This window comes from Kwoniella pini, chromosome 3, assembly GCF_000512605.2.
Source record: "Kwoniella pini CBS 10737 chromosome 3, complete sequence".
Lineage (NCBI taxonomy): Eukaryota > Fungi > Basidiomycota > Tremellomycetes > Tremellales > Cryptococcaceae > Kwoniella > Kwoniella pini.
Window position 1 is genome coordinate 1,584,164 of NC_091718.1, and position 12,440 is coordinate 1,596,603.

Consider the following 12,440-nt stretch of genomic DNA (forward strand, 5'->3'; position numbering starts at 1 on the left):
ACTATACAGCAAGTTTAAGCAATATTTTGACATCTATCAGAAGCCCAACTACTCTCTAAATCTTCTTATACTTCTGATTATGTCAACCATCAAGACGTTAGTACCCTATCCTACAGCTCTACGAGATTGTAAACTCTTCTTAACCTTTTCCAAAGCTATCATTACCCATTCATGTTCTTGTTCTTCATTTTTTATTAATCCAGCTACTAACCCTCCAACAAGTGTATCACCTGCTCCAGTCGTACTAACAATTTCATTTTGTTCAATTTGAGGTGAATTATAATGTGTTAAAATTAATGATTTTCCTTTATGTATACCTTCAAGTTTATATGAAATACTATTTTCTTTAAAAGAATTAATATTATTAGAAATTTCAAAATGAATTAAACCTTGTGAAGATATTTTTAACCAAAAAGATTGAATAAAAGGTAAAAGTTTTATCATTTTAGGTATTATTCCTTGTTCTTTAATCCAATTCCTTTCATTTTTTTGAGTAAAATTATCTATCATGTTTCTCCAAGTTGAATCAAGATTCAAGGAATTTATAAATTCCCATTGAATCATTTCAAAATCTTCCGATGAGTTATCAATTACAATTTTTTGATATAAATCATCAAGTTCTAATATATTAGGTGAAAGATGGGTAAGAGGTCTAGGATCTTTAGGTGAAGAAGGAAGAAGTGATTTCAAGGTAGAAGAAAGTCTTGGAACCTTTGGAAGGGATGTAGGATCGCACATTGCTATAAAACGATGTAGGATGAGCTATTTGCGTTTAAAACATCATTGTAGGCTTAAGGAACTTGCTACACCTACTAGGTATATTCAATGCCTGACACACTGTAAGGATGGTTCTGATAACCTCTTCAGTAATATTACAATCCAGCACCACCAGCCTGGGTAGTCGACTTTGAATAATTTCTTCTACCTACATCGAAAACTCACGTCAGCGAATCCCACGATATGGAAAATTCAGAGGCCTACCTTGGATGACTTTATAGTCTCCACGATCCCCATATCAGCAACTCCAGCTACGAGATCACCATTTTCCTCCAGCGTCAAACTGCATACAGCTGTTGATCTGCCATCTTTGCCTATCAATCCATCAGTTCGTAGTCCAGCAGCAGCCAGCTCGAGCATCAACAATTTTCCAAAAGCATCAGGTTCCTCCCCACCGCCTTGGACTTCCGATGGTAGCAATTTACCTTTTTGGGAGGAATGATAATTCGGGTTCGATGTCGAGTTGATTCCGAAAGAGGATACTAGTTGGACAGAGAATGGGGGCAGAAGGTTTTGAGCAGCTTCAGCTATATTTCTGCCTACTCCCCCGGGAGAGACGAATACGGTGCCAGGTGTAGTCGTTCGAGGTACAAGAGGAAGTGGTGATGTCGAAGTGAGATCAATTGCCGCTGAACCGAATACCAATACTTCAGGAGGAAGTAAGATATTGGATTTTGTAGGAGTCAAGTTGGACCTGGTCGGTATTGATGCGATGGGCAAGCTGTCTTTAGTGCATTCGCGAGCAATGTGAGAGGTGGGCGGAGAGTACAGGTAATTCAATGCATTTCCCTTTTCACCAGATTCACCTTCTAATCGATATAATTCGGATAACTTTACAGCTACTTCCGCACCTATACGAGCATTGTTTTCGATCAAGTTGACGTCTAAATACGCAGCCAGACATCATCAGCACCTGCACTGCGGATGTATGATCTAATCGCATTCGTTGCATCACTCACTCAGACCAAGTGCTTTTCCTCCTGTCAATTCACCAACCCGCTTCAGGAGCCAAGGTGTGACCTCTTTTCCCCTTTTATCGATGCCTTGCTGAACACTCTCACGTACTGCCTGTTCAACCGATTTTTGTACTTCCGCACCCGATTGAGCGTGCTCAGACGGTATGGGAACACCGATGAGAGTAGCGAGCTTCGTAGGCAAGGTGAGTTGAGTATCTGGTTCAAGTTAAAAATTGTCAAAGTGAGCAAAGGTCAGATCCCCGATGGGGTGGTAGATAGCGAAGAAATCGAAATGTGATCTGGAGGAAACAGCTTTGCGCTGCCGACTGCAACGAAGGGCTTACTCACATATCAGTCTCGCAGCTGCGTCGGCATCCCCGACCCTCCATGGACTCTAAATAAGCAAACCCATACTCTCGTCAGCTCAACGTCAATTTTCATATAAATTTAGAGCTTACTTGACATCCTGAAGACGGGGTATAGAAAGCCGGGAAATCTTGCTGTTCACCATAGGAAGCGACGCATACTCCCTGTGTCTCCAGTACTTCCAACGTTCGCGGAATATCCAGTATTGATTTCGCTCCTGCGCAAAAGACTGCCATAGGTGTTCGACCGAGTTCCAGAAGGTCTGCAGATATGTCCATACCTAAGAGACATGCCTCTCGTCAGCTCAAACTGTCGTATCTCATATGTCCTTTCATGTACATACATGAGGGCTGGTTGGGAAAGAAAGATGGATGTATGGGGTCACGAATCTGAATAAATCAGGACTTACTATTTTCCGCACCTCTATGAACTCCTCCTATTCCACCAGTGACGAAGACTTTGATTCCAAGACTTTCGGCAATGTACATTGTACCAGCTACTGTAGTTCCTCCAGATCTTTTTAAACTAATTGCAGGTCCAAGATCCCTTTTAGAAACTTTGACGGCGCTCTTGGATATCTTCGAGTCCGTATCGGAAAGTTGAAGTAATTCACTTTCCGTCAGACCCACATGAATTTTACCGTTGATCAAAGCTACAGTAGCTGGTATAGCGCCTTTCGAGCGAATGATACTCTCAAGTGAGGTTGCAGTCGATAAGTTTGCTGGATACGGCATTCCGTGGGTTATGATAGCACTCTCCAAAGCTACAATAGGTTTAAGAGTTTCCAAAGCATGTTGTACTTCTTCAGACAAGATAAGTCGATTACCCTGAGAGAGAGACATAGTGATTCGAATCAACGAAGTATCAGGTAGTTGATATCTTCAAAAGAACGATGGACTTACCCAAACTTGTTTGCCTCTCGTGAGATTATATATATTTCTCTGATTACGCCCTCGTCCTCTTCCTAGACATCCAGAATGACCAATTCGACTCCAACTTGTCCGCGAGATTGGCGCTAATGTCGAGATCAGAGACATACTGATGAGCGACTGATCCAAACCTTGATGAAAGGTATGTCTGAGTGTCGCTGATCTTATTATTTGTGTTGACTTTGACTCAATTACAAATTCATATTTGATGATCAACATTATCAACTTTCATCAAGAAGCAAGGAGGTCTAAGCGTATAACTTTATCTCTCTGACCCCGCGTCGAAACCCACGTGTTCTCGTACCCCGCATTTTCACGGCTGTATTTGCCGGATCACTTATTGATGATTATATCGATATTGATTTTGTCATATCGGACCACAGCTCTATTAATTCTTCTGCTTGTCGAAGGAGTACACTGTGTAAGAGGCATGAGTCTCATAGATGTCGTTCAAGACTTATGAGCAAGGCCTCAAGCAAGCTACCGTGAGCTGACTATCACCTGCTCAACTAGGTGAAGCTGATGAACTATATCTAAAAGGATCAAGCGAACAAAGCAATACAAATTGAATCCTCATTATCCTCCTTATCACCTCTTGTCTCACCTGTACCCACACTTCAAAAAGCCTTCCCTGCCTATATCTCAGCTGCTGAGATATATTCACATCTCATAGCGTCCAACCTGGTTCCAGATCATGATATAACAAATATAAAAAGAAAATGGCGTTTAGTACTGGAGAGGGCAGAAAAGATCAAATCCCGCATAGAAAGTTTAGGTGGTCAAGTCGGAAAAGTTGAAATTGGAGATGAAGGGGAAGAAGCTGCTATTCTTCGAAGAGGATCAAAAGTTAATGGTATCGATGTACCTTTATGGAACGGTGAACCTGGCAGTAGGGAGTTTGAGGATGAAAGGTATACTGAGATTAGACAACCTGAATTAGCAGATGAGCAAATTCGCCATAATCCAATATGGCGAGAAGTCCCAGCTGAGAATTGGGATAATCAAGGAGACAATTGGATACTTAAGCAAGGTCCTGTATCGGATTGTTCGGTTGTAGCTGCTATTGGAGTCAATTTGGAGCATGATAGACAATTTGGATCAAGCGTAAGTCAGAGCTTAGTTGTGACCACAAAAAAGTCAGAATAGATGCTGAATTACGACTTTCGTAGTCAAAGATAGATAACCTGTATCCCCAAGATGAATTTGGGAAAGCTAAAAGATCAAACAATGGTAAACATGTGTTGAAGCTTTTGCTCAATGGTGCTTGGCGGAAAGTGAGTCAACTGAATTCTAGCGGAAAATATGATACGGCTAACGTAGTTTTAGGTGGTATTTGATGCATTATTACCGCATACCGCGGATATGCAGCCGTTATACACTACTTGTCATCCTCTCGGCACCCTCGACTCTCCTTCAGGACTGGGTGTACCTTGGGTTCCCCTGGCCTTGAAAGGGTATTTCAAGGTATTCGGTGGATACTCTCTGAAAGGCAGTAATCCTGCTCCGGATATATACGCGTACACAGGCTGGATACCGGAAAGAAAGAGCTTCAAAGATGGATTTCAGAGGGAGAAAGAATGGAAAAGGATATATGAAAGTTGGAGAAAAGGGGAAGTCATGCTCAGTCTTGGTACAGGGGAACATGTGTCGGATGGATTAGTTAAATTACATGCTTATGGCATTGTTGGTAAGCTGGACATTCGAATAAACGCCCTTAATATAGCTGACCACTTGTCAATGTAGCCTTACGGGAAGAAGGGAATGAGAGATTCGTAGATGTATTCGATCCTGGATCAACTCTATTTACCATGTCATGGGATAGCATATGTTCAAATATTCAAGCGTTACACATGAATTGGAAGCCAAATCTAATGCCGAATGCCGCTACAAGGCATTGGTACGTCCGTCGTGTTCAGAATACGTTGTGCAAAATCGCTGACACGACATTCTGGCAGGACATGGGCAAAACCTAATACGAATTACAACACTGGATCAGTGGTAACGGCGAATCCACAATATCGGTTGAGCATCGCAAGCACATCAGGAGACCAGGAGATATGGATTCTGCTTTCCCAACATATCACAAGTAAGGATAGACCGCTGGACGATATTGCGTTGCATGTCTTTGAGGAGCATGGGCATAATGCAACCAAGAAGCTGATAAGACCTGAAAGGGCCGACCAAACTGTGTGTCAGATTTATGTCTTCCTCCGTCGTCATTGAAAGGAATTGAGCTGACCTCAAGTATTATCTACAGAGTCCGTACGCTAATGACATGCACGTTCTTGTGCGATATTCCCTTCGTCGGTCAACCGCATCATTGCTGGTCATTTCGGCACGAGATAGAGGAAACTATCAAACAGGATTCACGCTCAACGCGTATGCTTCCACCGGAACATCGATAAGTCTCGAACGAATAAGTCAAAGATTGCCTTTCTCACAAGTGGTCTCTGGATCTCTAAATAGTAGAACTGCAGGTGGACATCCAGGACATTCAAGCCACATACTCAATCCACAATACAGAGTGACATTCCAGCAACCATCGAAAGGAGCGAAGATCGTAGGACGAATTACTCTACAAGGGGAAAAGGAAAGGGCTTGGAATGTCAAATTGCTTTGGGGCAAAGGAGAGCTTGTATCGGAGTAAGTTAAGACCTTTTCCAAGCTGTTACTAACGATTGGTGGAATGGTAGTATCGGAGAGGATATGGTCATTGCCGATACTGGCTCGTATTCACATGGAATTGCTTATAGCGAGGTACCCCAACTTGAAGGTCAGTACTCGGAATACGTGATGTCCAGAAGTCGTTTTAATCCGTTCTATTCTGATCAGCTGGGACATATACGTTGATCGTGTCTTCATTCGAGCCGAATGATACTGGCTCATATACACTATCCTTCGAATCTACGGGACCCATTGGTATTACACCTATACCAGCGGAAGGAGCGGGGATGTATAGTAGAATTGTCAATGGGGCATGGTAAGTAGCCTCTACTCTACTACTATAATGTCCAAAACTGAGTAAGAAATAAATTACAGGAATGAGAATACAGCAGGAGGTAGGCCCAGCTCCGGACGATATACAAACAATCCCAAGATAGAAGTCATTTTGCCTACCGCTGGTACGATATTGTAAGTGTATTGTCCCTTTGATTCTGCGATTTATCCTGCTTCCCAGCTTAGAGGTGAGCTCATGTGGATGTTCAGATCTCGACTCTTCTTGCCGACGACATCCGCAGTACCATTAAATCTCACAATCTTCCAGCGTGGTACAGGCGGCGAATTGGGCGAACAAGTATCAACCACTGGACCATATAACGATACAATAAGCGGAGTGTCCACGGGTAAGATCAAATTAAACAAAGGGATATATATATTAGTCCCTTCATCTTTCGAAGGTGTCAGAACTAAATGGATAGTCAAAATTTGGTCTGATATCCCTATAACAGTAGATCATGTGTCGTGAATGTATAACAAATTTTGTGCAAATGATTTTTCTGTATGGCTAATGAATTGGCGCTTTTCTTCTAATGTTCGACCAGTATTCATCGGCTCCTGACAATTGCATTTGATCAATTTAAGCGTACGCGTACTGAAAGTTTTCGCTTGGTATTGCCGTTATGCCGCGGGGTGAGCTCCGAACCGAGCCCCGCCAAGCTATATACTGAATGGCTTTTCAAAGTCCCCGTCAAAAGAATAACTCTCTGGTGGGCGTTTAAAGAGTATTTCAAGCTTACGTAAGAGAAAGCAAAACAAAGGTTTAACGTTGTGCTAAGTAAGAGAACTCGGCAATTCCTACTAATTCAGGGGATGATTAAAAGGAAATCGGCAATGCCGCCCATCAAAATCAATTAAACCACGCGCCAAAGTGTACGGGTTTGACCGCTATCTTCTTTGTTACGGTGTAGGAGTCTAAGTTAAGCGGTTAAAATCTATCGCCTTTAGAAAATAGATATAGAACATTCAAATTACTATCAATTCATCTTTTTCTCTTTTCCCTCTTCTCTTCATCATTACCATCGTTTTACAGAAAGAAAAAAAAGAAGAGGAGATTGTCGAAAAATCAATCAAAATGTCCTCTCAATTAGCTTCTTTCAAAGTTCCAGTCATTGACAATGAGCCTATGGTAAGATCATCTATTCGCCTGATTTGAACAGTATGTGAGAATTTTAGCTGATATGACGAGGGATTTTTATTAGCGAAATTACGCTGCTGGTTCTGAAGAGCGAAAAGATCTTCAAGCTGCTGTAGATAAGATGCTAAAGTCTGCTCCTTTCGAAGTACCTTGTATCGTTAATGGAAAAGAGGTGAGCATGATTTCCTATGCAGAATTTCTGGAGAATAAAAAGCTCATTTTGATTTGCTAAAAGATCAAAACTGGTGATATCCAATCTCAACCTATGCCTCACGATCATGCCAACCCATTGTGTACATACCACGCCGCTACCCCTGAAGTTGTTAATCAAGCTATCGAAGGTGCTCTCGCCGCTAGACAAGCATGGGAAGAACTTCCATGGGCAGATAAAGCTGCTATCTTCTTAAAGGCTGCCGATTTAATTGCCGGAAAATACAGATATGAATTAATGGCTGCTACTATGCTTGGTCAAGGAAAGAACGCTTGGCAAGCTGAGATTGATGCTGCTGCTGAGGTGAGTATTTTATACTTATTTTGAAAAGAGAAGACCCTGGGCGCAAATTTGACAACCGCGAAACCTTAGCAGCTAACCCAAGCTTTGCACCGTAGCTCTGTGATTTCTTGAGATTCTCCGTCAAATACGTCGAAGAACTTTACACTCAACAACCCCCAAGAAACTCCAACGGAGTCTGGAAGTGAGTCTTACTTACAAAATCCTTTCTTCATAGTCAGTTTGACTGATATGTCCCCTTTCTTCCTATAGCCGAGTCGAGTTCAGACCTCTCGAAGGTTTCGTCCTCGCCGTTACCCCATTCAATTTCACCGCTATCGGTGGTAACCTTGTCGGAGCTCCCGCCATCGTAGGCAATGTTATCGTTTGGAAGCCTTCGCCAATGGCTACTTACTCCAACTACATCGTACACAAAATCTTCGTTGAAGCCGGTCTTCCTCCCGCCGTCATTCAATTCGTTCCAGGAAACCCACCTGAGGTTGTTAAGCAATGTATTGATCACAAAGCATTCGCTGGTCTTCACTTCACTGGATCCACTCAAATCTTCCGAAAATTATGGAAAGATATCTCCAACAACCTTGATATTTACCGAGGATACCCAAGAATCGTGGGTGAAACCGGTGGAAAGAACTTCCACTTGTATCATCAATCTGCCGAAATCAAATCTGGTGTTCACCAAGCTATCAGAGCTGCTTTCGAATATTCTGGTCAAAAATGTTCTGCTCTTTCAAGATGTTACGTTCCATCTTCTCTCTGGAACAACGGTTTCAAAGATCTTTTAGTTTCTGAAACTAACAAAATCACTATTGGTCCATGTACCGAATGGAACCATTTCACTGGACCTGTTATTGGTAAACCAGCTTTCCAAAAGATTACAGGTATAATTGCTCAAGCTAAGAAAGATGGCGGTGAAATCATCGCTGGGGGTTCTTCAGATGATTCAAAAGGTTACTTTGTTCAACCTACTGTTATCGTTACTAAAGATCCTAAATCAATTTCTATGACTCAAGAAATCTTTGGTCCTGTTCTTACCGTTTACGTATACGAAGATTCCGAATATGATAACATGCCTGAACTAATTGAAGATACAACAGAATACGCTTTAACAGGTGCTATTTTCGCTCAAGAAAGAGGTGCTCTTCAATCTGCTGCTCATAAATTGAGAAACGCAGCAGGTAACTTTTACATTAACGATAAATGTACTGGTGCTGTTGTAGGTCAACAACCTTTCGGTGGTGCAAGAGCTTCAGGAACAAATGATAAATCGGGTTCTATTGCGATTTTCTCAAGATTTGTTTCTATGAGATCTATAAAAGAAAACTTTATCGCACCTCAAGATCACCTTTACCCTTCTAACTTCCTTTGAACGATTTAGCTGTGTGGAATTAGTGAATTAGTGGAAGCGAGAATTTGGAGACTGTTATAGATTAATGGATTTGTTTACGGTAATATTGCCGTTGTACTTGTACTTCATTTGGGCTCGATAGTCACACATACTTTAAAAAATAGAAATCACATGCATCTGTATCGCATCGCACATCACGATTATATGACCATATGAAGTTGATGAAAACATAACATCTTGTTCTCAATATTCCTGTATGACTGCCCTTTATTCAGATAAACTCCATGAATATGCATGTCATGCGTAGAGACTACCATCTAAACCATTGATATGATACTTTAATCAAATACAATTTTATTCGCTTTCGGTGCATCAGACGGTACAGCACCCATCTTTTGTTTTCGTAATCTTGCAGCTTCCCAAGAAGGATGTAAGTTCTTCTTATCATCTTTAGGTTGTGGATTAGACTGAATCGAAGGTACATTTCTTGATGAATTTGAAGATATGTTGAATGAAGGTGTAGAATTTAAATTTCCACTTTTTGTACCCCATCCATTATCTCTATCTTTTCCTCTCATATGATCAGGTTTACCTCTTCTATCTGCTTCTCTTTTAGCTTTTATAGCTTGATAAGATTCTTCATCTTCTTTAGCTTTTACAACATGTTTAGCACCTTTACCATATTTCTTTTCCCAAATACTAAAAAAAAATAAAAAAAAATATCAAAATTTAGCATTTATTAATAAATTTTTTTCAATGAAAAGTTTTTAATTTTTATGAATTACTTACGCTTGTCTAGCTCTTTGACCTCTTCTATTTTTCCTTTCTATAGTTTTTTTACCAATAACTCCATTTGGATCAAAATCTTCATCAGGATCACTATCACCTTCATCACCTAATGTAAAACCTGTAGCTAAAGAAGGTAAAAACATTGAAGAAGTTACAGCTTTCCCATCTTTAGGCATTTTTTCAAGTTTCGTAGATTTTACCTTGGGTGTAGGAACGGGAGTTGATTTAACTTTTTTACTAGGAGGTATAGGTATACTATCTTCATCTTCATCATTTTCACTATCATTTCCCGATCCACTAATAGAACCTGATTCCCAACCTGCTTCGTCAACTGCAAGTTCATCTTCATCTGAAATTTCTGCAAATTCATCATCGGACGCAATGACCATTTCTTTTCCGCCTTCAATCGCTATATCAGAGTCATCTTCGTTAATTTCTGCATCAGAGTCATCAACTTGGTTCTTGATTTGAGACTTTTTCGAACCTTTAACAATGGGGTTATTCGAAGATTTAGATTCTTTTTTAGACTGTTGAATCAATTTTGCTCCTTCTTCACCTATGATCCAGCTGACAACTCCCTTGACAGTTTCTGCAACTCCTTTTTCACTGTACAATCTATTCTCAACTTTCGCTATTAAAGTTGGAGTTGCTGAAGTAGATGTACTAGGTACAGATGGTATATTTGAAATCAAAATTTCAGTTATAGAATTTGGTAAAGTCGTTGATTTGAAAAGAGGGTGTTTTCGAAGTTTGAGAAGAAGATGTGATTGAGCGAGAGGATGAAGTTGAATATCCTAAAAAAGAAAATTGCAAGTTTAGCAATATACTTTCGATTTTTGTCTATCTTTTGTTATAATAAATTTACATGTAATATACTCAATTGAGCTTCAAGATCTGAGACTTCAGCTTTAATATCAGGTTTGATCCTATCAAAATCGCGACATTTAAATCAGTATTTTGATCATCAACTATAAATCAACAATGGATCTCACCTTAGAAATTTAATTTTCTTGATTAATCTTCGGGTTTCAAATGATTTAGCTTGCTTAAACGTCGGATGTAACGATTTGAGTGCTTGGGGCTATAAGAATTCATAAGCTCGATACATTTTCTCGCCAGGAAGAGCGAAAATTTGACTAACAATTCGTTTGGTAGCTTTCTCAATATCAACGCCATCTTTCTTGATTTCCGGCTCGTCTGATACTGTCAAAGGGATCTCAGATGTTGATTCAGTAGTCAATGGATCTTCAGCTACTTTTTCAACTTTCTCAGCATCTGATTGTGCCTATAAATGTATAACATTAATTCCGAATTTGATTCTGATATACACCTAAACTCACTTGTATAGCTAATCGTTTTCGCTCCTCTCTCTCTTTTCCAGTTCTTTTTCGTTTTTTCACAGGTTGAGCTGGATCATTACTCAAAAGAGGAGCTGACATGATCTACTATGATGTGCTATCTGTTATAAATTAGGGCAAAAGTTGATTTACCTTCAAGATTAAACAGCTGTTTTGGATTATATACCTTGCTGCATATGAAATTCAACTTTCTCGTAAATATCACGTGACATGTCAACACTAGTCTTGGTTCCGAGATCGTCCTCAACTTCAGAAAAGTCGAAGTCATCCCTTTCCAAGGTGATTAACTTGCATAAGTATATCGTGGTGCTAATATCAACAACGGAGAACACAATCATTATGATCAGATGTACGACACGTCCGGGCACTTTGTCATCCGTAAATCGACTCTCAAGAATCGCTTTTGCTTCTACATCGGCAGAAGCGTCTTCCTCAACTAGTTCCCCCTCGACTCCCCGTAGGAGAAGATCAAATGCGAATGTCCCGACTTCGGGCGTAGATCTAGTCGCTCCGTAAGTCTCAATATACACACCTGGGAACATGACTGATCATACATGGTAAAACTCATATTAACTCATCGATCGTTACAGTCCGGATCCTGCCTCCAACATTCGACCGATAATATACGCTTCAAAACCATCAATAAATCCATCAACGAATTCACCTTACTCTGCATCTGAATTTCCAACTGGATCTAGCGATGCCAAATTGGAAAACATGGAGCTTGAATGGCGTTTGAGAAGAGAAAGAGTGGATTTAATGAATCATCGATTTTGGGTAAGTCACGATATTACCGGTCATTCAAATACTCCGTAAATCATCTTGACTTCGTTAAAGGTTATCAATTTGTACCAAGAATGATTAATTCTCTTACACTGATGATAATTGTATAGGCGACTACAAATCTTACTTTTGAAGCTCAAAAAGCACATCGTTTATCACTTTTGCCGCCAGCTTCAGATCCGCCAACAGAAGAAGATGAAAGACGAAGAGAAGAAGCATTAACTCAATTTTATGCAGATTGGCAAATTGCAAATCAAGAAAAACAAATACGTTGGGTAAAAGAATGGTGGAGGGAAGTATGGGATGGGATAAAAATACAAGGAAAGATATATTTTTTGAGAGCTTTAAGGAGAAGCCGTTGATTTTGTATGTATGTGTTTTGTTGCATTTATGTCTTTGGTCATTGAGATTATTGGAAGATTTGCTATCCGTGCATCAAAAATCAAAGAGTACTGATGTCACACAGAGTTCGTTGACACATTCATTTATTC

The 12,440-nt window shown here is 40.3% G+C and overlaps 5 protein-coding genes across 5 annotated transcripts; 3 read left to right on the forward strand and 2 right to left on the reverse strand.

The window, feature by feature from the left end:
• Nucleotides 1-105: 105 nt before the first annotated feature.
• On the reverse strand, nucleotides 106-3,136 carry I206_102781 (uncharacterized protein; the record flags this gene model as incomplete). The annotated part of the gene is made up of 8 exons (XM_070202622.1): nucleotides 106-740; nucleotides 814-925; nucleotides 982-1,661; nucleotides 1,737-1,949; nucleotides 2,082-2,127; nucleotides 2,192-2,379; nucleotides 2,509-2,926; nucleotides 3,002-3,136. The coding sequence occupies 8 exons, from the start codon at nucleotides 3,134-3,136 to the stop codon at nucleotides 106-108; spliced, it is 2,427 nt and encodes an 808-aa protein (XP_070058723.1).
• Nucleotides 3,137-3,471: 335 nt separating this feature from the next.
• I206_102782 (uncharacterized protein) lies at nucleotides 3,472-6,494 on the forward strand (the record flags this gene model as incomplete). The annotated part of the gene is made up of 11 exons (XM_019154887.1): nucleotides 3,472-3,513; nucleotides 3,569-4,132; nucleotides 4,198-4,302; nucleotides 4,355-4,715; nucleotides 4,772-4,925; nucleotides 4,984-5,215; nucleotides 5,286-5,671; nucleotides 5,722-5,801; nucleotides 5,861-6,008; nucleotides 6,068-6,160; nucleotides 6,236-6,494. 11 exons carry the CDS (start codon nucleotides 3,472-3,474, stop codon nucleotides 6,492-6,494), a joined length of 2,424 nt encoding a protein of 807 aa, XP_019012290.1.
• A 606-nt stretch (nucleotides 6,495-7,100) lies between these two features.
• Nucleotides 7,101-9,040, forward strand: I206_102783 (1-pyrroline-5-carboxylate dehydrogenase; the record flags this gene model as incomplete). Its single annotated transcript, XM_019154888.1, has 5 exons — nucleotides 7,101-7,154; nucleotides 7,228-7,335; nucleotides 7,399-7,677; nucleotides 7,773-7,858; nucleotides 7,927-9,040. 5 exons carry the CDS (start codon nucleotides 7,101-7,103, stop codon nucleotides 9,038-9,040), a joined length of 1,641 nt encoding a protein of 546 aa, XP_019012291.1.
• Nucleotides 9,041-9,357: 317 nt separating this feature from the next.
• On the reverse strand, nucleotides 9,358-11,247 carry I206_102784 (uncharacterized protein; the record flags this gene model as incomplete). The annotated part of the gene is made up of 6 exons (XM_019154889.1): nucleotides 9,358-9,718; nucleotides 9,809-10,602; nucleotides 10,674-10,734; nucleotides 10,801-10,889; nucleotides 10,950-11,093; nucleotides 11,149-11,247. 6 exons carry the CDS (start codon nucleotides 11,245-11,247, stop codon nucleotides 9,358-9,360), a joined length of 1,548 nt encoding a protein of 515 aa, XP_019012292.1.
• A 258-nt stretch (nucleotides 11,248-11,505) lies between these two features.
• Nucleotides 11,506-12,311, forward strand: I206_102785 (uncharacterized protein; the record flags this gene model as incomplete). Its single annotated transcript, XM_019154890.1, has 3 exons — nucleotides 11,506-11,678; nucleotides 11,757-11,943; nucleotides 12,060-12,311. 3 exons carry the CDS (start codon nucleotides 11,506-11,508, stop codon nucleotides 12,309-12,311), a joined length of 612 nt encoding a protein of 203 aa, XP_019012293.1.
• Nucleotides 12,312-12,440: the final 129 nt, after the last annotated feature.